At 46.7% G+C, this 22,530-nt stretch overlaps 1 protein-coding gene across 1 annotated transcript in view; it reads right to left on the bottom strand.

The window, feature by feature from the left end:
- The window catches only part of HK2 (hexokinase 2), a 57,145-nt gene that overhangs the window by 10,685 nt on the left and 23,930 nt on the right, over positions 1 to 22,530 (bottom strand). Inside the window, exons 3-10 of the mRNA XM_032243450.1 lie at positions 13,209 to 13,357; positions 8,617 to 8,736; positions 7,592 to 7,687; positions 7,025 to 7,124; positions 6,585 to 6,768; positions 3,912 to 4,067; positions 2,367 to 2,600; positions 711 to 1,015 (exon numbers count right to left, since the gene is read on the bottom strand). Of these exons, the coding sequence (XP_032099341.1) occupies positions 711 to 1,015; positions 2,367 to 2,600; positions 3,912 to 4,067; positions 6,585 to 6,768; positions 7,025 to 7,124; positions 7,592 to 7,687; positions 8,617 to 8,736; positions 13,209 to 13,357 (1,344 nt within the window). The remainder of the gene's footprint in view (positions 1 to 710; positions 1,016 to 2,366; positions 2,601 to 3,911; positions 4,068 to 6,584; positions 6,769 to 7,024; positions 7,125 to 7,591; positions 7,688 to 8,616; positions 8,737 to 13,208; positions 13,358 to 22,530) is intronic.

The following is a 22,530-nucleotide window of genomic DNA, read 5'->3' as shown; positions in this document are numbered from 1 at the left end:
TCTTCTCTGAATTGGAACTAAGACCACCACTTCCAAGGTTGTAAGACTTACAGCAGGGATCAGAAATCTTTTTCTGTAGAGGCCCAGACAGCAAACATTTTAGGTTCTGTTGGTCATGCGGTTTTTGCTGCCATCACTCAACTTTGCCAAGACAGTGCAAAACAACCGTGAGCAATAGGCAGACACATGGGCACGGCTATGTAATAATAAAACCTTATATACAAAAACAGGTGGTGGGCCAGATTCAGCCCATGGTCCAGTTTGCCAGTCCTGACCCAGACCAGGGTGATAGTTGCAAGAGCTGTTCTAGAACCTGAATTCCTGGGTTTGAATCCCAGCTCTGACATTTTCTAGTTGTGTGAATTCACGCAGGTGTCTTACTTAATTTCTCTGTGCCTCAGTTTTCTGTCAAACATAGGTTAATACATAGAATTAACTGCTGCTATTTTTTAACAGTTAAAGATTAAATAAATTCATACATATAAAGTGCTCTGACACACAGTAAGCATTCAATAAGTATAGACCATTACCACTGTTTGCAGAGGAGCACCTTTTTTGAGTTTATCGAAGACTAGAACTCCCTAGTAATATAGCTGAAGAAATGTGTTCTGGTTCAAATGTCCAATGCTAATGCTAAGGGAGCCCTCCCAGGGCATCAACACCAGGACAAAGGCCCACCATGTGAGCCAGGAGGCAACCTTGCTGCATACCTGTGCCATCAGGGGTGGCACACACGTAGGTGGGCAGCATCTTGACAGGGGCAATGGCATGAGTCTCCTTGCTCAGACCTCGCTCCATTTCTACCTTCATCCTCCTTTTGACCTCCAACAGCTGCTCACGGCTCAGCTTCAGAGGCTCTAGTGTCTTCTGGCGAGCACGGTGTTGATCGGCCAGCCGGTAAGCCACCGCCGTCACCATGGCTGCACCTTTGCCACTACCATCCTCGGAGCGGAGGAAGCGGACATCACAGTCGGGCACCAGCCGCCGCACAGTCTTGTGTAGACGCTTGGCAAAACTGCAGTTCCCCAGGGCGGGTAAGAGACAGGTGTCCACGGTTAGGGTCAATGGTGCACATGGTTAGTTAGACAGCTGCCCACAGCCTCAGCCCAAATGCCGAAAGTCACCTGCTGGAGCCTGTGCTGCCCTAAACATCCTCTTACCACTCTCCCAAGTTAGGAGCCACTATGAGAACCAGATATTCAACTATGACCACCGGGGATTGGTTCACCACCACCATGAAAGGAAAGGACCTTCTAATAAGCCACTGTCTCCTGCATGCAGTCGCACAAGACCTCCTCTTCCTCACTGAAGAAGGCCCCCTGACCACAGCTCCTCTGCCCATCATGGTACCATCAGCCTCTTGGCTGGAGCTGCCCTGTGGTATTAGGTGGCTCTGATGCCACCTACTTGTCTTGTTCCATCACTCATTCCATTAGCTGTCTGGGAAAGACCCAAAATTAAAAGCTAGAATGCTTCTCTGGACTTTAGCCTCTATTTTGCCATTTTCTGTCAATGATCCCAAAAGTGTCTGCACAGCTAGAGACAATGGGTGCGTTCAGCCAGGAACTCTGGGTAGTAGCCACTTGGAGCCATGATCTCCAGGGCCTTCCTACTCCAAGTGTGGTCTGTGGGCTGCAGCCTCACTGGGGGCTGGTAGAGATGTGGGATCTCAGGCTCACCCCAGACCTTCTGATCAGAATCTGCCTCTTAACAAGATCCCCACATGATTCACGTGCACACTCAAGTTTTTGCATCACTTGGGTAGGAACAGCGAATCTCAGGGCTGAGGCCTCCTGCACCGACCAGTTAAGAAAATGAAGGCACATTGACCTGGCATTCTTATTAGGTGAAAATGATAGGGAAATAAGTGGGCACAATAGAGAGACATCTTCCAGGTCTCAGCTGAAATGTGAACATTCTGGTACCTATGACCTGAGGGACCAAATTATTATAGACAGGGAAGGCCACCTTAATATCAAGGTCAACCAGAGAAGCTGGTAACCCTATTGGGCTGGGGTGGCCCTTCGCAGGGGACACAGCACCTGCAGGAATCACCAAGAATTCTAAGAGTAAAGACAGAAACAGTAACTCATAAAAAAGAGGGTGGCAAAGAGAGTGCCAAGCAGCCAGAGGAGCTCTGAGGAGCGCCCACGTCGCCGGTAGCCTTCAGAAATCACCCCCACTTACACCAGACATGACTCCCTCCCATTTCCTCTTGCCCAGGTGGGAACTTTCATTCCACCAAGACCCTCAGCTCCATGGTCCCTCCACACCACCCCTGAAATGCAAAATGGAGCTGGCTTAAGGAGTCACTCAGCCCCAAGTGCTCCAGGAAATGAGTCTCCAGGCCCTGGACACTGACTCACTGGGGGTGTTTCTTGTAGACAGAGCCGTCAACCCCAATGGTGGAGCGCAGCCGCTCCTCGCCCTTGTTCTCCTTGATGCGCTGCAGCACAGCGGCCAGGGTGGCTGCGCACAGGCTGGCCGAGCGTGTGGACACGATCTGACAGATCCGGTGAGTGGCCACGCAGTCCTCCTGCGTCGGATCCAAGCCCAATCGCATCAGGACCTCACGGGCTTTCCGGATGCCATCCTTCTCCCTGGGAAACAGAAAGGCAGCATATGGGACCGTGTCTGACACACTGTGGCCAGTGTGTGAGTCGAGGGGTGGCAAGGAAGTCCTTCAGCTCCAGCAAATTCATCGCCCAGTGGGGGCAGAATCCCTCTTCACTGCTCAATCCACCTGCACAGGGGCAGGAGGAGGAGGAAGAGGTTGCCAAATACAACACAGCCACCCTGAGGCTCCTCTCCAAGACACCACACACACACACAAACACACACACTTAAGAAAAACTACTATTTCCTGTGCATGTGCTATGTAAAAACGAGGTCCTATTCTTGGTGCTTTACCACCGAGTTGTGTGTGTGGAGTTTGTGCTACATCTGCTCGTGTTAGGGGAGACAGGCAGTGTCTCTGCTGTCAGCCACTTTCCACATGTGAACCCTGCCATGATGTCCACCTGGTTTCTCCCTCTAAAGCAGTCGGAGTCTATTGCATTTCACCATGGACTTGGCACTGCTTTAGCTTGTGCCTAAAGACAGTTGGTAAGGGGCTGGTGCTATAACCTTAGCACCCTTCTCAGGGGAACTAAATCTTGCATCACCATCGGGTACTTGCATCACCTTGGGATATCGCAACAAGTAGGCCCCGTTCCTTCAAGAGTTTCCCCTTAAAGTCATTTGAACTGTTTCACTGCTTCGTTTGGCTCCAAAGACACCTCCTCTCTACCATCTGGTACCTGAAACACCAGAACTTCTTCAATCTACAAGTGGAAATCTCAAGAACAGCAAACGAGGCCTGACTCTTGGGATACTGTTAACAAAAAAACAAAAATCAGGCCATCCTCACTCTTGCCCCTGCTGGGCTGTGAAAATGCAGGCCCCAGCTCTATTTATTAGAATTAATTGGGTAGGTATATCTCTGGCCAATCCAAAGATCTAGCTTTCTACTATGAAGCGGGAGTCATGGTAAGTCCTTTTTGAGCATCGCCAATAGAGAACCAGATGTTGGAGCTTCAGGAGAAGGAAAAGGAAGCAGATGCAGGTGAGTCATTCAGGGACCTTCTGGGAGCCTCCTGCTTCAAACCCAGTGCAACAACCCAAGTCCCCGTACACGGAGGCCAACCACGGTTCCCAGCACCTTGAGTCACTGGTAGCAATCACCCTCAAAATCAACAAGTGGAGACTGGTAATTGAAGTGAAGCCACAGGCCCACCATGGTCCACATCATATGAGACCCTCTTGCAGTCTACATTTGAATAGTCAAAAGGTGGTGTCCCCTCCTCATTCCCCAACTACCCATCTACTCTTGTGGTGATCCAGTGAATAGAGGGGGCTGGCCAGAAACTCACCCTTCAATGTCTGAGATGTCTTTGGTCTCAAAGCGACCAGTTTTGAGGAGCTCTGGGCTGAGCTTCCCCCCAAAGAGCAGCTCCTCCTTGGCCATCTTCACCAGGATAAGCCTCACCAGCTCCCCCATGTACATCCCACTGATCATCTTTTCAAACCTGCCGAGAGACACAAACCAAAAACATAAAGCCCCCACTGTCCGTGTACTCAAAGCTTCCCTGTTGAAGCAAGATGTGCACATGTGAAACTTCACACTTTGTGGGTTGCAGCACAACTAAGGGTTAATGTATGCAGCACGGCCCAGGAGTAAGATACGTGGAGAGGTGACAGCTCAGGGGAGCTGGCTTGGGCTGTCCCTGCAGGCTGCTGGGCCTTGACCTATGGAGAAGAATGAATGAGACTTCAGCAGACAAATGAAATACCTAGGAAGTATGGAACATTCTGGAACAGTCTGTATTTTAGGTAAAGATGTGTAGGGTAGTAATCTTTAAAATTCTTCTCTAGCCAGAAAATCCTTTTTAAAATTAAAATCTTACATAGCCCAATATTTATTTACAAGAGAAAAGGCTGATCTGATTAAATATATGGCACAGGCCTAGAAACTCATCTGCTCACGTTGTCCACCCCTGCAAGCTGTTGGTGGGCTCGAGAGAAAATGGTGTGAAAATCACCTGGGGCAGGGGATGATGGGGCAACATTATAAGGGCAGGTTGGGATAGAGGAATCGGCACTGGGCTCTGAACTCTAAATGATGGGTCTCAGGAGTCTGAGAGTGAAACACGCTTCTGAGCAGGCAGCTGACAAGATAAAGGCATGTTTTAAGGGTTAAAGATCAGCAGTGCGGTAAGATGATTTAATTTTTCAACACTAGATGGCACTGTTTTCCTTGGAAATTGGTCTTTCTGGCTAGGACTGAGCCAGCGGAAACCAATCTCTGGCAAATCTTTTTGGCAAAAGGCCCATTTCTGGATGTTTGAGAAAGAATCTGTGTCTTGGAGAGAGGAGGCGCCCAGCCCTGCTGGCAGTAACTAGAATGAACCCCAGTGACCAGGAGGCCCAGGACTGCGGTGTGGAAGGGATTCCAAGGTCACCATTCGGAGAGGAACCCAGGCCTCCAGGAAGCAGCCTGCTCAGGACCCACGGCCAAGTACGGCAGAGAGCTGGCGAAACTGCGCAGATCACAGTGCGCATTTTAAGCGTTAGTGCGCCGAGACAGGCAGAGATTCCGGAGAAGAAAACCAGCCTGGATGCCAGCCTGCCTTCAACAGTAAGGAACTCCGTCTCTGCCCCAATATCTTCTCCCACACAGCTGGTTCTCTGGGAGCTGGGGGGAGTGGGCTGAGGCCAGAGGGTCTCCCAAGTGTGGGTGGTGTTTTTTTTTTTTTATAAGTTTTTGTTCTAGTTTTGAAAAACACTTTGTTCCAGTCAACATTTGGAAGATACTTACTTGGAAACATATAAGAGGGTGCAAAAAATGTCTATGGTGACTTGAGGGCTACCATGGATGACAGTTTGGTACATGTCCTTTCAGCCTGTCTTGTCTAAGGATAAGCCGGGGGCGTGTTGTCATGGCCTGGCTGGCACATTTGTCTGTTGACACTTGAAAGGGCCTATAGTTCCTTGGAATGACTTGGGTGTGCCTCATTCATGAAGGCAGACGCTGAGTGACTTTTCAGCTCATAAACCTCTCATCACCCACTGCAGACAACCAGTATGTTCCTCAGAAAGTTCAAGTAAAGGACTCACATTTCAACATATGAAAGAAACTTGTGACTTAGGTAAACAAACCATGCTTTGAGAAAGCAAGGACTCTCCTGGGAAGAAAGGTTGCCCACCACTGACTTGGTTTATAGAGTTCAATTTTCCTCTCCAAGGAGGGATCTGCACACAAAGCTTTTCTACAACAGTCTCAATAAGACCAGAGATGATCTGTATTGCTCAAAATATTTTGCAACTGCTTCAGACCTTGAAGCAATCCCTGTTTCAAGGTCTCCCATGCACATTTGGCCAATGTTTGTGAGGGTGAAATAAGGTTTTGTAAGAGATAAAAGCGACTAAAAACGAAGGCAGGCCAGGCTGAAGAATACAATATTCAGGATCCAAAATGCTAGAAGCCTCTCCTCCAATCCATCCCAGGACATAGTTGGGCCAAGGGCCAAGGGAAGGACGCCAAGGAAGCTCCTCAGCCAATGTCTCCAGAGGGCATAGGTCTGCCTGCAGCTGCGGCAGGACTCGGGACTCCAGGGGCCAGCAGTGAGCAGCCAGCTGTCAGCCTGTCCTTTGGGGGTGATGGAGTGGGAGCTATGAAAGGAGCTTTCAGAGACCCCAGTCTTGGCCATCTCAACACACTTTAGTGGCTCACAGTTCCCGCAGACAATTTACAAATAGAAGGCGGAAAAAAGAGCAGGGCCACCCACTTACACTCAGACTAGAACCTTCCAAAATGACTCCTCTGAAGGACACACATTATTAGATATAATCTAGGATATCCGCTTGCTCTCTGTTTTAGAACCTTTCAGCAATTAATAGTCACAGACATTCCTACGACCAGTGGCCACCGTGGCAAACTTTGGGGATGTAAGACTGTAAAGAAACCACCCCCTGACCCTGACCAGCCCCAGACTAAGCTCCCAAGGCCCCCTCCAAGCCCACCCACACAAGAAGGGCCTACTCACAGTTGCTTCCCAGGGTTCAGTGAGCCCATGTCAATCTCCTGGTCAAACTCAGTGCGAATGTCATTGAGCGAGCCATCGTCCCCAAAGGCCCCCCACTCCATGTTGATACACATCCGCCCCTCGTCGCCCTCCACCATGTCGATGTGGCGCATCTCTTCCATGTAGCAGGCGTTGCTGCCCGTGCCTGCCAAAACAAGGGACTGCTATACACACGCCTGCTCCATCTCCCCCACCCCTCTTCCCTCTTACACCACTGCAGGGTGGCTGGGATTTCTCACTGCAGACTCTGGGGGCAACCCAACACATGGCCCAGTCTTCTGCTACACCCAATTCCATGAGTCCCAGCTCAGCTCTCCAAAATGACTGGACCATTCGTTTCCAGCCCACACTCCCATACTTTGGCCAGCACAGGCCCTCATGCCCAGTGTTCACTCACTCACCCACAATAAGACCAATCTCACAGTTGTGGTCATCATAACCACAGGTCATCATGGTCCCAACTGTGTCATTCACCACAGCCACAATGTCGATATCAAAATCCTGTGGAGATAAAAGGGAGGGCTCTGACCATCATCACAGAGGGTGACTTTCCTGACTCCAGCTGTACATCACTACTCCTTCTCCTCTCTCTCTCTCTCTCTCTCTTTCCCCCTTCCTCCCCATAACTGCCATGATAAGATGTTTTTCTTATTCTCTCTCTGTGCCATTCCACTCCATGTTAACACCATTCCAACTTTCTTATTTGGAAATGATATTCAAGTCTTCTTCAGGTTAAGAACTAAAGAGTCTTGTGCCAAGACTAAGATTATTATTCATTGGGATAATTTAACCGCCACCCCACAAAGCAGCTGATCACATACAAAATTACTGGGTAAGTGTGTCAGGGAAAAGAGAACCTCTCCCTAAGCTCCACAAAAGCAAATCATGATGAGCCAAGGACACTCAGGGAGACTTCGAGGTGGACCCAGAAGAGCCCACAGACCCCAGGCTCCCACCACCCCACTCACCCCTCTCCGCTGGATGGCCTTCCGGATCAGAGCCACAACGTCTCTGCCTTCCACTCCACTGGACTTGAAGCCCTTGGTCCATGAGACCAGGAAACTCTGAAAGAGGACCAACGAGTGAATATTCATTTCCCACTAAAACTAAAGTTCACACCACATTCTCTCAAACTGCCGTCATTAGCAGAGACCTCTGCCACTGGGCTGAAGTCGTGGTTGAATTTGTGTATTACTTCCTGGCTAGCCTAGGAAAAAGAAACTCAGGCCCCTCAAAGACCAGGAAGGGAGGTTAAATGAATGAGTCCTTCATGATAAACTCCAGGAAATGGAAAGAGCAAGTTAGATCTGTCACTATAAGACGCAGTCATGTGACACATAACAATGTTTCAGTAAATGACAGATTGCATATACTGTGATGGTAACAAGGTTATAATAGAGCTGGAAAGTTCCTATTGCCTAGTTTAGATACACAGATATCACTGTGTTACAACTGCCTATAGCATTCAGTACAATAACATGCTATACAGATTTGCGGCCTAGAAGTAACAGGCTGTCCCACACAACCTAGGTGTGTAGCAGTCTATACCATCAAGGTTTGTGTAAGTTTATGACGTTTATACATCAGGGAAATCGCTTAATAAAGCATTTCTCAGAACATATCCGCATTGTTAAGCAATACATGACTGTTCTTGTGTCCTTACATCATTAACTCTCCAAGCATCTTTCTTCCAAGGGTCTTTATCACAGCATTTGAGATCAAGGAGTTCCTGCTTTCTCATTCCTGTTTCCCTGGATGGGACAAGGACACTGTGCAATGTGTGTGGGAGAGAGGGTGACAAAGAGCGCTCTCAACCCCCCAAATATTTCTTCACCATTCCCCACACTGACACACACATTTACCCAGAAAGGCAGAACTTCATCTGCACAATCACCCAGTACTACCACCAATACCATAGCAGGAGGCTCAGAAGTCCTCTCAGCCCTCCCAGCCCCAAGAGTGAAGCACGAAAGTGGTGAAGAGCCCATCTTACCTCGTCTAGTTTAGTCTGGTGGCAAGGGAACGAGAAGGTAAAACCCAATGGGAGCTTCTTGTCTTTGATTTGTAGCTTATCCATGAAGTTAGCCAGGCATTCAGCAATGTGGTCAAACAGCTAAGGACACACAACACAGAGTGGTAAGCAGAGAGATAGAAGAGCATGGAGATTAAGGGCATGCACTTCTGGCTCAGCAAGTAACTAGCTGAATGTGTGCAAAACCCATATCTCCTCTGATATCTTCATTTGCTCATCTACAAAATGGGAATTATAACTGGACCTGTCCTCATGGAGTTACAAAAAGGAGGACATGAGTCAATACATATAAAGTCTTAACATTATTATTGCCTACTAAATATTGTCTTCTACTTAAGCCATTTATCTAAACTGCTGTCACGATAACCCTGTGAGGGAGGGGAAATCATGGCCAACATTAATCAAAAAGTCACTGCATGCCTGGGGAACAGAACATGCTTTGGTGATCCCATCAGAGCTCCATTGACATAGATGCCCAGTTGATGATCTTACCAGAAAGGCCAGCCCATCTTGCTGCCAAGAAGTATTTTAGCATCCCTATCTCTGGTGATGGGGCAGGGAGTGGCTTGCGGGGACAACACTCTCTGTTGGCATTCTATGAACCAACTTAACAAAAACAAGTAATTTTTATATTTTTCCCCATTCTAGAAAACTCATCACCTGAGGGCAATTCAAAGAAGTTATCCTTGTTTTCTAACTTTCTAAACGGAATATCCAGTGAGTCCATGAAGAGCGCTGAGAAATAAGTAGGGTTTTGGGGATGAGCAGCCTCAGAGCCATGACCACACACACTCACTGTGCAGAACCCAGAGCTCCTAAGCCTTAGAAAAGCTGTATTCACAATAGGCCAGGCTTTCAATCAGCCCCAAAACCCACAATCCCCTGGCTTCCTTCTTGCCCACCCTACACCCTCAAAGAGAAGTTGCTGACCCTGTAGGTTTTAAGAGCTGAGACCAGAGGCATTCTGGTATAAAAAGTAAGCAGAGGCCAAAGAGGCTAGGCAGATTCCAGGTTCACCAAGTAACAAAATCTAAAAGCCAAGATGAGTCAGAGGACAACTATCCTTTTCCTATCCAGGAAGGAACAAGAAGATTCCACTAAACTATGGTTTTACAAAGTGTGCTCCTGGAGCAGAAAGCTCAGCCCTATCACCTGGGAACATGATAGAAATGCACATTCTAGGGTCCGCCCTTGATCGATGATAGAGGAAACTGTGGGGTGGGGCCCAGCCATCTGTCAGCAAGGCCTCCGCCCTCCAGGTGATCCAGGAACAGTAGCTTGAGAAACACTATGCCAAACCGCACAAAGTATTTGCATTTATAAAGGAATTGAGAGGTTGGGGGAGGGAAGCTGACAGACCTATTGGCTCTCCTGATGCCTAGGGTATGGTCAGCAGCAGGGCCCCAGGAAGACAAGGCCACCCCAATCTGGAAGATGGCTGGATCTAACTAAGCTTCCCGCATCCATTCTGTCTGTCCCTCTGTCTGATCCCATGCAAAGTTAACAACAGCTGAGGCTGAACCTTTGACCTCCAAACCAAAACATTCTCAAAGAGCAAAGGCTTGGGAGGCCAAGGCTCTCTTGCCATGAGGATCACCAGTGCAGGTGAGACAACTCCCTTGAACAGAATTCAAGTATTTTAACATGGAAATAGGGAAATATTCAGCAAATTCTGTTCTGTTGGGAAACTGACTGGAGATGAATTATATGATACGTATATTAAATTCCCAGCACCTTCTTTTCCTGGTACTCTAGTCAAAATGATCTTTGATACAAATAGTGTTTATCCAAAAAAAAAAGAAGGGGGGAGTTGCGGGAGTTTTGGGAGTTGCAGAAGTTGTGCAAAGAGATAAAACCAATCATCAAAGATTGGAGGCGGGGGTTAGAAGGAGGAAAAGCAAAATGGTTTCTCCTCCCCCAGCTCTGATCACTGCTTTATTTCCAATTGCCCTCCCAACATAGGTAGGTAGAGAAAAATAGACCATGAAGGAGCATTAAATACTGCCTGCCCATTACAGTAGCCACTGACCATCTGTGGCTATGTCAATTCATTAGAATTTTTAAAACAGGCCAGTGCAGTGGCTCCTGCATGTAATCCCAGCACTTTGGGAGGCCAAGGTGGACAGATCACTTGAGGTCAGAAGTTCAAGGCCAACATGGTGATTCAAAAACTTAGCCATCTCTACTAAAAATTCGAAAAGTTAACCAGGCCTGGTGGCGCACACCTGTAGTCCCAGCTACAAAGGAGGCTGAGGAAGGAGAATCGCTTGAACCTGGGGGGCAGATGTTGCAGTGAGCCACGATAGTGCCACTGCACTCTAGCTTGGGTGACAGAGTGAGACTGCCTCAAAAAAAAGAAAAGAAAAGAAAAAAACTTAAAAATTCAGTTCCCAGTCATACCAGCCACATTTTAAGGGCTCGATGTCACAGGGTCAGTGGCTATCATACTACACAGGGAAGACAGAGAACGGTTCCATCGCTGCAAGAAGTTCCACTGGCTAGTGCCGGGTTCAAAGAACCTACACCTTTTCTCAAGTGGGAAGAGGAGACATTGCTTCCTTGAACTGGAAGACTATCTCATTTTCTCTTTGAGGAGTAACTAAGGGTAAGATGTTGAGAAAAAGCTAACACCTTCCTGTCATAAAAAAGGCTCAAAGGGCATCACGTTATGAGTTAAAACAGTTTCCTTTTCCTTACTGCTCTGAACATCTGCTCACTTCCCTTTCCATGAGATATACTTTTAAAATCTTAAGTGGCTGCTATTCAGGTTTGCAATCCACTGCTCTTCAGGAGAAATTAATGTGCCAGAAGACAGACTTTACCCAGGGACCGCCACTGCCCAGGTTCGCAATTCTTCAAAGACGTTTGCAAGTTTGGGGTTTCAAGATTTGTTCTTAGTTTCAACTAAATTATTTTTACAATCCACTTGTTTTCCTTTAAGTAAAATACTGATACCGAATACCAAAAAAAGGGAAAATGTAGGAAAAATAGCACCAGTAATTTCACCACTAAAATAGCCACAATGAACTTCCAGTCTTTTTCCAAGTGTTTTCTGCTGCTTTTAGGCACACAGTCTTCTTTCCATTCCTTAGGATCAAACAGATACCTATATTTTCTTCTAGTTTTCTGTTTCATTTGTAGATAACATTTTTTCTGCTTATTCAAAATCTTTCTAATATCCTAACAGTTTTAATGTTCTTTGAGGTGGGTCTCATAATTGTTGTTGTTGTTTTTAAATCTGAACTAAAATGTTTTGCTTATTTATTGCATGGACAGTAGACTTTCTTGATACCCTCGAACTAGGTGGTCTGAGCGATTTTAAGGTTAAGTTTTTCAAGAAAAACTTCACTCACATCTTGAACGTTCAAAATGAATTCTTCTCAATTGGCAGAGACGCACTTCATTGTCCTTGCCAGGCTTTAGGGACGACACTGCAGGGACTGCCAGGTGCCTGGGCCCTGCATGTTGTCAAAGTGTGAGCAACAAAGAGGGTGTTCTTCTCACACAACTTAAAAATCCACGCAACACATCGTCATCACAAAGTCTTTTACATAATCACAGCCAAACTTCAGGTGTGATTTTGTTTGTTTGTTTGTTTACTTGGTTCTTAAATATTTGTAATCTGGGGGATGGGGCCTAAGGCAGGAGACTGAGGCAATTGGAAGAAAAGGCAACCACAACCCCCACAACAGGGAACAATGCAATTACTAGCCACAGAAAGTGATAGCACAAGAAGCAATTAGATAAAAAGATAAAAGCCCCTGTGAAAAAACAGTAAGAGCACTAGATTATGCACCAGCATTATGCCAAATACTTAACAGGCATCATCTCCTCTAATCTACACCACAAACCACATACTACCATCCCTTTATACAGATGAATGCCAAGCCATATCACTTGCCCAGAATCACATAGCTAGAGTGCCTGAGTGACAGGGCCCAACCTCTTTAATACCTCAGCTTGGTGCAGGCACAGGAGTGGCAGTGGAAGGGCGTCTACCCTGTGTCCCTCCTGATGTTATACTGGAGTCACGTGACACCTTCGGTAGCGCTCAAATGCCCACAGTCCTCGGTATGCAGCCTCCCTTCTCCAACCCCAGCATTATAACAATGAAAGCCAGTTTACCTCAAGGCCACCCCCAAAGACAAATTATGAGTCTAAAAATATCTTCCCCGCATGTTCTACTCATGGTCAGAAATTCCTTTCCCAGGAGGGAGCTTCGCGTGAGAGAGAGAACAACAGACCAGGAGTCAGAGGGCTCGACCTCTTCCAAGCCCTGAGGCCTGCGATGTGACAATACTGGAACAGCGTCTTACTTGGATTTCATGCTTCCTCTCCAGTCACTGCTTTTAATACTGAGTACACATTAGGTATAAAACACAACCAAGCAGCCCGAGTTCCAGCCGAGAGGGATCCCTTACAACTGTGCTGGCATCCAGGAGTGTCTTGGATGTCTGTCTATCCACACGCTGAGAGCGACTGGAGAAGGTGCAGAAAGAACAGCCCAAGGAAGTTTTTTGTCACCAGGGGCTGCCCCGAGAGAAGGGTCATACCTGGGTGCCACTGCCTCGCATGATGTCCTCGGGGATGGCATAGATCTGGTTCTCCATCTCCACCTTCTGGAGCCCATTGTCGGTTACTTTCACCCGAAGCACACGGAAGTTGGTCCCTCCAAGGTCCAGAGCCAGGAACTCTCCGTGTTCTGCAGAGAAAAGAAAGGCCACTATTAATTTTGGGCAAGAGAACAAAGTCAAACTCTTCCAGGAACCAACCAAGACTTAAAACTCCAAGTCCCTCCAGGATTATCTGTGGGTAAGGGGTGACCAGTGGGATTTACTTATCTCTACATTTATACATTGTCTGATTTAATGCTATACACCTTTACATTACTTTTTTGTTGTTGTTTAATTCTCAAAGCTTTATTACAACTGGAAACTCACAGGTTGTTTTTTTTTTTTTTTTTGAGACGGAGTCTCGCTCTTGTTACCCAGGCTGGAGTGCAATGGTGCGATCTCGGCTCACCGCAACCTCCGTCTCCTGGGTTCAGGCAATTCTCCTGCCTCAGCCTCCTGAGTAGCTGGGGTTACAGGCATGTGCCACCATGCCCAGCTAATTTTTTATATTTTTAGTAGAGACGGGGTTTCACCATGTTGACCAGGATGGTCTCGATCTTTTGACCTCGTGATCCACCCGCCTCGGCCTCCCAAAGTGCTGGGATTACAGGCGTGAGCCACCGCATCCGGCCCATAGGTTGTTTTTTTAATCCCTCACTCTCTTCCCATCCTTTCCTCTGAGTCCTCTGTATTATTCTCATGGCTTTGCATCCTCATAGCTTAGCTCCCACTTACGAGTGAGAACATACAATGTTTGGTTTTTCATTCCTGAGTTAGTTCACTTAGAATAATGGTCTCCAATCCCATTCAGGTTGCTACGAATGCCATTAATTTATTCCTTTTTATGGCTGAGTAGTATTCCATCGCATATACATTACTTTTATGGTTCAATCCACAATAAGGCAGTTTCACATCCAACGATGTGCTCACCCTCTCCTGAGAGCCGATTATCTCCTCAATGCTTTCAAGCAAGCCCCAGGCCAGGGGTCCATTCTGTTCCTCATACTCCCAGAACACCAAATTGTGACAGCAGTACTAAATTTACTTTCTAATGTTTGCATATAATGTTTGCATATTGTGATGGCAGTTACAAATATACTTTCTAATGTTTGCATATTATGAGGGCCATGTCATGCAGCAAGATCAGTGGGGTCATGTGTTGAAGTGGAGTGAGGTCTAACTCACTATAAAGTAAGAGGCCTGATGAATAAGCCAAGCAAGTGCCCCCAGAATGGATCTCAGGCTTATTACAATACAAGAGAATGCGTGTACGACAAGAGTCAGGCCACTCAAGCCATAGAAGAGCTGTGAGGGAACAGGAGACGGCGAGTGAGACTTTGGAAAGGAGACACAGACACAAATGGGTGAAGACTGTCATGTGTCACTGGGAAGGCGCACTTCCTACCCTCCAGGAAGCAGCAGTGTGGACAGGAAACATCCAGATGCTGGGTGACAACACCAGCTATAGGGAAAGGCCCCATTGTGTGGCACAGAATGAAAGTGCTGAAGAGGCGTGGAGCCTACAGCGGGGCAGGGCTGGCGGGGCAGACAAGGCACATCCCCAGCTGGCCGCCCCAACCACAAGCAGTATCGCAGTCTTCTGCTCCCCGCCACAACCTTCTCAAAGGATACAAGGCAATTTCCCAGGGGGGTCACTTATTGGCATGTTTGTCAACATTCAGCCCCTTCCCAGTGGGAGAACGGCACTGAAATGAGGCAGAACAGGTCAGAGGTCAGGGAGATGCTCTGACTCAACGACCCAAGAATGTTTGTTTTACACCCGAGTCCACTCAGCACCTCTAGCACTTAGCCCTTGAGAAAAGCAACATCTGCCCAGCTACCTGAAACCACCACCCACAGCCCCTAGGGTCCCAAGGGGGAAAAGGGTGGACAGCATCCACCAGAAACCACACAACCAGCAGTGCCAGGCGGCATGACACACGGAGACTGGCTCTGGAGCCCACATCACCTGCGGTCCAGGAGGAAAGTTCCTGAGCCTCTGAGCCTCAGCTGCCTGGTCTCTAAAATGGGAACATCGCATCTCATTGGGTTGCTGTGAGAGGAAAACCTAGACACACAAGTGTGGAGCAGGACCAAGTGTGGAGCAGGACACGCTCACTAAGTGCTAGATACTTTCTCTCCGGGCTCTCTGCAGACCCTGTCCCATACCCACCCTTGAGTCTCCCAGGCCAACGACAGCAGAAGGGATTGCAGAAACCTACCCAAGAAAAGTCACTGGGATCAGTTTCAGTGACTGCAGAATTTCTCCTTAGGGGTGCTAATTTTCCATTCCCTGCCCAGCAACTAGATGTGGCCCCACCACCAGCTACAGCAACAATGCCCTCACCTGGGGTTAGCCTCCCTGCCTCATGGTCATGGGTGACTTTTCCAGACACTCCAGCTCTGAGCCTTCCCTGGTAGTGGGAACTTAGCCAGATTCTAGGAAACGCAACATGGTGGCTGTCATGAGGGATAAAAGGGATATCAGAGATGAACTGCCTCATCAGCACTCTCAAGTCCAGGACACATGCGATCCGCTGAATCAGTGACCACAGGGGTCTGAGGTGGCGAGGCTGCCCCGGTCATCATCCGAGGACAGCCCAGCTGGATTCACGGGAGGGCACAGCTCCACCAAGAATGGGGCCTGTGCAGGATTTTCTGATGGACTGAAGGGAAAACACGAATAATAAAGTATTGCTGATGACCCTATTCCCAGGAAGGAGGTCCTCTCTTTCTTTGCTTACAGGACTCCTCTGAAACACACATTCCCCAATAACCCTCCTCCCTGCAGCTCTCTTCCACATACATGCAAAACCACAACCACCATAGCCAAGGACTGCATTCCTTCCGAGGCAGGCCCAGCACTGTGACTCGGCAATCCTGAGACAGCCCCTCTCTCCAAATGCCCACCCATGACAGGACCCCACAGAGCAGGTTAGGCACTGGACCTCAGACAGGTGGGCAGACCTCATTTTGAATTCCAGCTCAGTGCTTCACTACCTGTGTGGTGTGGGCACATCACAGGACTCTCTGAGCACGTCACCTCACCTGTAGAACAGGATTCATATTGCCGACGTCTCCCGAACATATAGAAATATATAGGCCGAGCGCGGTGGCTCACACCTGTAATCCTAGCACTTTGGGAGGCCAAGGCAGGTGGATTACTTGAGGTCAGGAATTTGAGGCCAACATGGTGAAACCCCATCTCTACAAAAAATACAAAAATTAGCTGGGTATGGTGGTGTAGGCCTGTAATCCCATCTACTTAAGAGGTTGAGGCAGAAGAATCACTGGAACCCAGGAGGTGGAGGTTGCAGTGAGCTGAGATCTCACCACTGCTGTACCCCAGCCTGGGCAATAGAGCCAGACTCTGTCTCCAAAAAAAAAAAAAAAAAGAATCCTATCATGGTACTTGTTCCCTTTCTCCCTGTCAAGGCTGTGGAGGTTCATGGCATGGTCCAGTGTCCAGTAAGGCAGGACAGAGATTTGGTATAACTACAAGTTGGTACTAATTTGTGGGTGCCAAAAAATGGCACGTCCAGAGTGGCTACAACATAGGGCTCATGTGACATGGCTATAACCGCACAGCAAATACCATTGCCAAGGACTTTCTTTGGTTCTTAAGAAAGTCAGATTTGTGTTTTCAAAAGGGCTTTAGTGACTTTAGCGGCACTGTGGTGGACAGGGCTAGCACAAGGTAGGCAGCTTCAGGGCTGCTGCCACAGTTGAGCTGAGCAGCAGCGAGAGCATGGGCTCCAGGGCCATGTAAGGTGGCCAACCATCCCAGTTTGCCCAGGATGGAGGGGTTTCCTATGATATAGGACTTTCAATGCCAAAACAGGGAGAGGCTCAGGCAAATCAGAACACTGGACTGTATTTCATCCAACCATAGAGCCTGCAGCTCTTCCTTGTCACTCAACGCCTGAGGCATGCAGCCTTAAACTTGGAGGTGGGTCAAAGACACACAAGCATACTTTCACATTCAGTTCCTGAACCAGCCCTATATTTAGAACTTAATGCCCCTAAAGGGACCTGCCCTTCCTGCTCTGCAAAAGCATTTCCAGTGGCCCCAGGTAACTACGCTGAACATTCCAATCTTCCTCTATGGGGTGACTCTGGGTTGAGGGGATCTCGTTTTTTCCTTTAGTTTTGAAGCACCTGCTAGCACACAACAGAGGACTGCTCCGAGAATGCATGACATGCGCTCCAAATGAAACGAGGACCGAAAAGATACATCTCCAAGTCCTAACCAGGTAATGCAGCAAGATACGGGTCTCCAGGCACATATTTTCCATGTACCTGGAATCACCATGGTCACTACCACACCTGGCAGCCTCTTTTTAAGCCCCAGGATTCCAGTTACTCCATTACAATGCAACACCAGCCACCATTCAAGAGCTCAGCCATACAGAAGTATTCAATACTCTGTGTCTTTTTTTTTTTTTTTTTTTCCCCTGGAGATGGAGTTTCGCTCTTATTACCCAGGCTGGAGTGCAATGGCGCAATCCCGGCTCACTGCAACCTCCTCTTCCTGGGTTCAGGCAATTCTCCTGCCTCAGCCTCCTGAGTAGCTGGGATTACAGGCATGCGCCACCACACCCAGCTAATTTTTTGTATTTTTAGTAGAGATGGGGTTTCACCATGTTGATCAGAATGGTCTCGATCTCTTGACCTTGTTATCCACCCGCCTCGGCCTCCCAAAGTGCTGGGATTACAAGCGTGAGCCACCGCGCCCGGCTACTCCGTGTCATTAAAGGTAATGAATCACAGTTAATACTGGTGTCTGGTACAGACTAGGAAGGGAGTGATCTGATCTTCTACATCATTTGTTTTCAAACCATTTTAAGCAGCAGAATGTTTATTTCCAAACAAAACTGATGGGCCAAATGCCACAATGTAAAATAGAGAAAAACAGAGCTGCTTCAACTGAAGGGAGGGGTGTGGAACACATAAAGCACATGACCAGCACCCCAAAGCTTCTAGGATACCCTTTGGAAAGCACCACTCTGGTGCTCCTTTTACCTGGGAAATGTTTCTTAAGCTCAAAATACATGCTAGTCACAGAGAGATGTAATTAGCCCCACAGAAGTGAAACCACTCTTCAAAGGGTTAAAACATGATTATATTTCAGTATTGTGTAAGGTTTGAGCATGTTCAGCTTTTCAGGCAGGCAGACCTGGGTTCAAATCCCACTCTAACATGTATCAGCCATGTGCCTTTGTGAAATTTATTAGGAAATCTGCTACTCGGATTTCATCATCTGTTTTAAAAATGGGTAACAGTAACAATAACCTCCTTCTAGCCAGCACCTCCCCTTCACAACCCAGAACAAGAACACAGGGAAACATACACACACACACACACACACACACACACACACACACACGCACACGCACACGCACTTTATCAAGATTCAATGCAATGAAGTGTAAGGTGTTTGGCACGACGCCTGACAACATAAATGCCACCTGCTGTACTGAGGTTATCAGTACAATCTTCAATTTATATTGCCTGGACTATATAAGTTCACAAATTAACTTGCTGTGTGCTAGCTCTTGATGTATGTCTCTGCTGTATAGTTGTTAATATAATGCAGAGCAACCAAGATAAGGGCTTCTTTCAGGTTTGACCAGCTTTCTATGCAACCTATCACCAGCCTGGTCTCCCTTTATCATATCATTTGTTTGCATTCTATGGCCCGATATCTCTAATTGTTTTGTCTGCATGGGCCTTATCTCCCCAGCACAACTTTCTCTCTTCAAAGGCAGGGCACGAGGCAGCTTAGCACACTGCTGCTGCACAGAGGACCAAGGCTCGGAGAGGTCTGTTGAGTGAACTGAACAGCTAGGCCTGGGTTAGTAAGAAGAATCCATGCATTATGCTAGCAGCGTGGAAGGCACATAAACACAAAATGTGCCACTGGTGGCGTGCTTAAAGGCCCAGGCACTGGCAATTCGGCTAGCTGAGTTCCAATCCCAATGCTGCCACCTGCTCACTATGTGACTTTGGGCAAGTTGCCTAATTGCTCCAAATCTATTTTCTTTTTCTGTAAAATGAAGTTCAGTGTTCCCACCATTGGATGACTTTAAGAACTGATGAAATAGCTCAAACACACCGTTTAGTACGGTACCTGGCACTTAAGACATCTATAGGCCGGGCGTGGTGGCTCATGCCTGTAATCCCAGCACGCTGGGAGGCCGAGGCTGGTGGATCACCTGAGGTCAGGAGTTCGACACCAGCCTGGCCAACATGGTAAAACCCTGTCTCTACTACAAAAAATTTATCTGCAATGTTTATCACCATCACCATCAGCATCATGGTTCCCCGCTCTCTAGAGGGTTAAGTCTGGCTAGAGGATGGAAGTATACTTACCTGTGAAAATAATTCACAATTCAGAAATGAAGAGTCAAATGATCGATTTGACACTGCCTTATCCTCACTCTGCCTTATAAGGCATAGTTAGATCCAAACGATCTTGCCAAGACAAGGGTAATAAACACAGCTCAAAGATACTTCATTTCTAAGTTAGAACATGCGGCTGGCACATTTTCAGTTGGGTTGTACTTGAGCTTCTTATTTTAATGACACAAAGCCAACTTGTATTTAGGATTCCTTTAAAAAGATAATCATCTGATTTGCCCTAGCAACTTTTGTTCAGCAGTTCAAGCCAATGTAAACTGTGAAATCTCATGGCCATGGACTATCTATGCTTACATCCCAACTGTCACCATCTGACCACAAGTGACCTTCACCTTCAATTCTTCCTGCATTCCCTTTTTTTTTTTTTTTTTGAGATGGAGTCTCACTCCATCGATCTCTCACCCAAGGTAGAGTGCAGCGGTACAATCTCAGCTCACTGTAACCTCCACCTCCCGGATTCGAGTGATTCACCTGTCTCAGCCCCCCGAATGGCTGGGATTACAGGTGTGCACCACCATGCCCAGCTAATTTTTTGTATTTTTAGTAGAGGTGGGATTTCACCATGTTGGCCAGGCTGGTTTTGAATGCCTGACCTCAAGTAATCTACCCACCTCGGCCTCCCAAAGTGCTGGGATTACAGGCATGAGCCACTGGGCCCAGCCCCTGCATTCCCTTTTAAAATGGAACTGTCGGCTAGGTTCACACCTGTAATCTCAGCACTTCAGGAGGCCAAGGCAGGCAGATAACCTGAGGTCAGGAGTTCGAGACCAGCCTGGCCAACATGGTAAAACCTCATCTCTACTACAAATACAAAAATTAGCCAGGCGTGGTGGTGCGTGCCTGTAGTCCCAGCTACTCAGGAGGCTGAGGCAGGAGAATCACTTGAACCAAGGAGGCAGAGATTGCAGTGGGCCGAGATCGTGCCACTGCACTCCAGCCTGGGCAAAAGAGGGAGACTCTATCTCAAAAAAAAAAAAAAAAAAAAAAAAAAGATGAAGCTGTTCTCTGAAAACCAGAACCCTACGATGTGTGTGGTGGGCCCCTGACAGAGCTGTGTTAGGGCCAGTACCACAATCACACACAGGATCATAGCACAGATTAGGGCTACCTACAGAGAGGTCAAGATGGTGTGATTCCTGGCAAATACAAATGAATGCTTTCTTTAGTCAGCTCTCCACTGCAAAAAGAGAAATAAAGGCATACAGACAACAAATGCTGTTGAAGATATGGAGCAGGCAGAGCTCTCAAACATTATTGGTGGGAGTATAAATGGTTCAACAATTTGGGGAAAAGGTCTGGCAGTTTTCTAAAAATTGAACAGATACCAAACTCTATGAATGACCCAGTAATTCCACTCCTAGTTGTTTATACAAGAAACCAAAAACATGTCCACAAAAGGGCTTGTGCAATAATGTTCATAGCAGCTTTACTCAAATAGTCAAAAACTGGAAACTGCCCAGGTTTCCATCAATACTCAAATCATAGGTGATTCTAACCATACTATGGAATCAGCAACCAAAAGAATTGAACGACACATAGACACAACACAGATAAATCCCACATTATGACAAAAGAAGACTCACATAAAAAACAAATATTGTATGAGTCGATTTATGTGAAGCTCTGAAACAGGCAAGACTCATATATGTGGAAAATTAGAATGTGACTGCCTCTGATGGGTCAGGAACAGGAATTAACTGGGAAGAGGTTCAAGGTAACTTTCTGGGGTGATGGTAATGTTCTCTAAGTTGATGGAGGTTTTTTTTAGTTGTATAAATTTATGAGGTACAAGTGTAATTTTGTTACATGGATATACTCACAATGGTGAAGTCAGGGCTTTTAGTGTATCCATCACCCGAATACCACACATCGTATCCGTTAAGCAATTTCTCATCATCCACACGTCCACCCTCCTATCCTCACCCCTCACCCTTCCAAGCCTCCACTGTCTATCATTCCACTTTCTATGCCCATGTGGACGCATTTTTTATCTCCCACTTATAAGTGAAAACATGCAGTATTTGTCTGTCTTGGAGCTGTTTCACTTAAAATAACAGCTCCCAGTTCCATCCAAGATGCTGCAACATATATGATTTCCTTCTATTTTAAAACTGAATAGTATTCTATTGTGTATATATACCCTATTTTCCTTATCCAATCATCTGTCCATTGATGGGCATTTAGGCTGACTCCACATCTTTGCTACTGTGAATGGTACTGTGATAAACACATAAGCGCAGGCATATTTTTGGTATGATTTCTTTTCCTTTGGGTAGATACCCAACAGTAAGACTGCTGGATGGAATGGTAGTTCTATTTTTAGTTCTTTCAGAAATCTCTATACTGTTCTTTGAGAGCAATTCTTGGAGAAATCTCCATACTGTTTTCCACAAAGGCTGCACTTACTTACATTCCCACCAAATGTATAAGCATTCCCTTTTCTGGTGGAGGTTGTATTAAACAGTTGTATTGGTCAACTCATTAGATAATATTCTTAGATTTATTTCACTGCATGTAGATCTTACATCAAAAGAAAATACAACAAATATTGAACTCTAGTTACTATGTATGCTGAAGTACACATTTCAACCCTAAAACTTCAGCATACATAGTAATAGAGTTCAGTATTAGTATTTACTGTATTTCTCAAAATACATTATAAAATACAATTTATATTTTGTAATACATCAATTAAAACAAGATGGACTGACAGATGGAAGCATAAAGCAAACCGAGTAAAATATAGATGATCACTATAGAATTCTTTCAACTTGTTAAAACTGTTTAGGAATGAAGCAAAAAGACAAATTGAGACCATTTTTAAATATATTCTGGCTGACAC

This window comes from Sapajus apella, unplaced genomic scaffold (genome assembly GCF_009761245.1).
Source record: "Sapajus apella isolate SASKATOON/1434 unplaced genomic scaffold, GSC_monkey_1.0 scaffold52, whole genome shotgun sequence".
In the NCBI taxonomy this organism is placed as follows: Eukaryota; Metazoa; Chordata; class Mammalia; order Primates; family Cebidae; genus Sapajus; species Sapajus apella.
This window is presented reverse-complemented; position numbering and strand designations above follow the sequence as displayed.